General features: G+C 41.2%; 1 protein-coding gene across 2 annotated transcripts; it reads left to right on the forward strand.

Moving 5' to 3' along the window:
* The first annotated feature begins 752 nt into the window (after positions 1–752).
* Positions 753–4,043, forward strand: rbm12ba (RNA binding motif protein 12Ba). 2 transcript variants are annotated; one of them, XM_047598751.1, is made up of 2 exons: positions 753–795; positions 2,087–4,043. In XM_047598751.1, exon 2 carries the CDS (start codon positions 2,112–2,114, stop codon positions 3,849–3,851), a length of 1,740 nt encoding a protein of 579 aa, XP_047454707.1. In that variant the 5' UTR covers positions 753–795; positions 2,087–2,111; the 3' UTR covers positions 3,852–4,043. The 2 variants fall into 2 exon arrangements, with proteins under 2 accessions (XP_047454707.1, XP_047454706.1); XM_047598750.1 differs by lacking the exon at positions 753–795 and adding an exon at positions 813–1,448.
* Positions 4,044–4,182: the final 139 nt, after the last annotated feature.

The raw sequence follows: 4,182 nt of genomic DNA on the forward strand, positions 1-4,182 counted from the left end.
GTGTTGTATCTGCATTGGAGAAAGTAGAGAAACTGTCATGTGGCCTCAGTTTTATTTTAAAATATTCATCATTGTTTCTAACCTGACTTGGATTGCGCTCCAGCTGGACAGTCAGAGGGGAGTTTGTTTGAGTAGGAGGATGAGAAAATTTCCCAGGTTGTGTCTAAATTCTTGCATTATAAATCACTGTGCACATTTAACTCTCTGGTGAGTAACTTTTATTTTTCTTGAAAAAAGAAAAACTGTTCAAATGTATTGTCTAGTTTGCTGGGGACACCTTGTGAACTTATCTCAGAGACACACTAAATCGGGCTTTTGCTTTCCACTACCTTTGATTTTAGGCTTCATTGGTTGTTATTAATTATGCATTTAAAACAATTTGCAATTTTCTTGACAGTCTCGTGGCTGAGGTGGAAAATATTTATAGAACAAGAACTTAGAGATCAGCCATAACAGCATACTTATTACTTGCAAAACAGCACTGGACTATAAGTATACATGTTAAAAATAACTGGTTTAAAATCAAGAACAGTTGTTAGTGCCAGCAGAGAAAAAACACTGCAAAACATGGATCTAGGCAGTTGTAAACCTATTTATTACTTTAGAAAACATATATTTTGTCAAGAAATCTCATCTTATTTTGTTTGAGGCTACACAGTAATTGTCCACACAGTACACGAGTCATAGGGTATTTTCATAGGAAATTCAAGCGGCAGCTATGCAGATGCATGTACTTCCTGTTGCAGTGTCATTTTTTTTGCATAGATCTTAAGGAAGGAAGAACCACACAATTGCGTAAGTAAGACTTTGTTAAGATTTTAGTGATTTCATCTGAAATAGGGATTAAAAGGTTTATTAGACACCCTATAATGTCGTCTGTTTATTAAATTATTCATTTTGACTTGTTTAATCGTAGTCATTTTCAGGCTTAAGACCGTGATCAGTCTTGACTTGTTGATCAAGGGCTTGTTAGCTGCTGAAGAGGATTTGTGGTAAGAGACTATCAGCTATCGCCTCTTTCAGATGAATTTGATATTGTTCTTGCATATGTTTTTGTTTCAACCAATCCGCATTTTGGTTTGTTCTGACCGAGCTAAGTGTTTATATGCGGTATGTGTAGTAATAATAATAATGTGCGGGTGAAAACCGTGAACAATGACCAAAGTAAATGATATTATCAGCAGGAACCTTGCCGCCGCAATCTGAAGGCTGGTGGGTGTAGTCCCCACTCCAGTCCAGCAGGTGGCGGTAATACAGCTTAATCACACCTCAGGGCCAATCAACGTAAAGGGAGGGAATAAAAACAGTGGATAGATGAACTGAGACGAGGAAACGAGAAGCACCAGCAGACTTCGCAGCATGTAACCACAACTGGGCTCAGATGAGATAACATCTGTGGCAATGCTCTGAAAACCGCCAGTATATTGAGTCTCTTAGAACAAACTTTGGTAAGTATTTGTGTGTACTTCACGTAGGGGGAGAAACCAGTTTTTCTACTTTTACCACTTTCTTTTTGCATGCTGTAGAAAAGGCTGGATAAAGATTTGTGACGCATTTGTGGCTTCTTCCTGCTTGCGGCTTAAAAAGATTGGAAGGTTCAAAGTCTCAAAGCCAGAAAGTACCAGAAACGTCTAGTTATCAGCAGCAATTATAGCAGCCGTGAACTTCCAAATGATTCACACATCACATTGATCACAAGCAGCTGTGTCTGCTGATAATCATTGTCCACACTTGAAAGTGTTACAACATTTTGAAATGTCAATTTACTATAAAAACTTTTGAATGTGTTGCCCTCTTACTACTCATAACTTGAAACATGGCTCAGGTTGCAGATTTTTGCTGTGAAGTGAGATCACAGGTATTTCAGTCTCGGTGACTCATAATGAATGAAGTGGCGCAAAGGATTCGAATCAGTGTTTCCGTGTGACGTCATTTGTTCTCCAAATCATGGAGATTTGACACAAGCCTCAACAGTGTTTCATACCAGTCTGCTTCAGGACACTGACACCGGCTTCGGAGCCTCGGTGTCAAATGTTCCATCAGATACTGTTGCTTCATTTCTCATTACAGTTTTCTTGATTTACAGAAATCACCTTGTCTGGTATGACAAAATGACTATAATCCTTCGATTGCAAGGCCTAGACGTGAAAGCCGGCACCGAGGACATTCGGGCGTTCTTTGAATGTCTTCACATACCCGATGGTGGAGTGTACATTGTGGGGGGAAGTCTCGGAGAGGCCTTCATTGCGTTCGACACAGAAAGAGAAGCACAGCTCGCCATGCGGCACACTGGACGATTCCTCAAAGGCTCAAAGGTGACTCTGCATGTAAGCAGCATGGCAGAGATGGAGCACAAACTAAGGCTGTTGTTGGAGAAGAAGAAGAAGAAGTCGACGCAGGACAGAAAACCTCAGCCACATCCGGATGGAAACCTTGCAGTTTCAAATGTGCAGCCTGCAGACACTTCACCTTCTTCCAGGTGGCCGCTGGATCTTGATACTGCAAATCTACCACTTGAAAATGCACAGCCCGTTTATCCCACAGCTGCGAATGTACAAACTCCAAATGGCCAATCTATTGATTCCAATACTGCTTTTCTTCTTGGGGTTTATACCGTCCTTCAAGGCCTGGAGTCATCACGTCAAAGAGAAATCAAGAATGCGGACCCAAGACTTTGTTTGCCAACTGCTGACAGAACAGCGGTCGTGTCTGGTGCTGAGAGGACACCAGAACAAACTCTGAATTCAAGCCCAGGCTATGTCAGGCTATTTGGTCTGCCAGCCTCCACTACCAAAGAGGACATCAGTCATTTTTTCAGTGGGTTGACTGTACAGGAAGCCATTGTGAACGTGAAGTGGGGAGTTAATTCTGTGTGCCTTGTGAAATTTGCAAATATGCAGGATGCACATGTCGCGCTTCGCTTCAACAATCAGTCACTGGGCGACAGTTGTGTGGAGGTACGTAAAGCAAGTGAGAAGATGTGGACTAGTGCGCTACAAGAATGTGAAATTGCTTGTGATGTTGGGCTAGGACTGAAACCCCAGCAAAATCCTACGAAGGAGCACAGAAGACACAAGCAGAAATCTATAACTTCTCTGCATACGAAGAGGCCATCTGTCCGTTTACCATCCAAACCACCGAAAACGCCTAAACTTGCCAGTTCCTCAAAACCACCATCACCAATTATGGAGTACATTGTCATGGTCCGTAATCTACCCAAATCAATAACAAAGACTGAAATCAAAGAATTGTTTGGATGTCGCAACATTTTACACAAAAATGTACTCCATCTGCTTGACAAAAAGGGAAACCGAACTGACACAGCCTTTCTTATATTTAACCACACTGAAGATTATGACTACGCAATGAATCTCACTGGCTGCCACGTGGGTTCGGATGCCATCGAAGTCTCTTCCATCACAAAGGAAGTGATGTGGGAAAAGATGACCAAATACCATCACAAGAGCCACAAAGCCTTTTTAAAGACGGACCCAAGAAAGAAATCAAATCGAAAGCAGAAACCAGGTTCATTTAAGTCACTTGAAGTTCTGTCAAGCAAGAATACGGACCCAATGCCTCAAACGTGCCTGTATGTGCGAAACATGCCTGCAGATGTGCAGAAAAGTCAAATAAAAGGCCTTTTCTGCAATTACAAACTGGGAATAAAGAACATAACCTTACTGCATGACAGTAATGGCAGCAGCACTGGTGAAGCAGTGGTTCAGTTTAAATCGGAAAAGCTTGCGGCATTTGCTCATAGGATCCACGGAAACGTCTTCCTGGGGTCTAAGGTACTTCTTACCCGGATAAATGTGAAACAGATGCAGGACATCTTGGCAGAAAATGTTTGAGAAAAGAAAACATTTATGCTCCAATGCAAGTTTATATTCCATCAAGTTCTTTTGACTTCTGTTCTGCTTTATTGCACTAATCTGTGTTTACAATACTCTGCTTGTTAAATTGCACCATTTCAAATAACTATCTGGCATGTCTTCACTCAATGTACATTCTGCTCACTTCCAAATAAATAAGTTTAAATTGTTTTAATGGTCTTCAAACCTGGAGAACGTCCCAGAGAAAACCCCCAGTGATAAAGCTGTGATGTTAGAAACAGGATCTATTTTGTTAAATGCTCATTCACTGAAGGTGAAGTAAGTATTATCATTACACTGAAACACACAA

The sequence above is a fragment of the Mugil cephalus genome, chromosome 11, assembly GCF_022458985.1.
Source record: "Mugil cephalus isolate CIBA_MC_2020 chromosome 11, CIBA_Mcephalus_1.1, whole genome shotgun sequence".
NCBI lineage: Eukaryota > Metazoa > Chordata > Actinopteri > Mugiliformes > Mugilidae > Mugil > Mugil cephalus.

Bases quoted from the DNA above. Each gene is read 5' to 3' on its own strand.
- rbm12ba (XM_047598751.1), top strand. From the start codon at position 2,112: ATGACTATAATCCTTCGATTGCAAGGCCTAGACGTGAAAGCCGGCACC.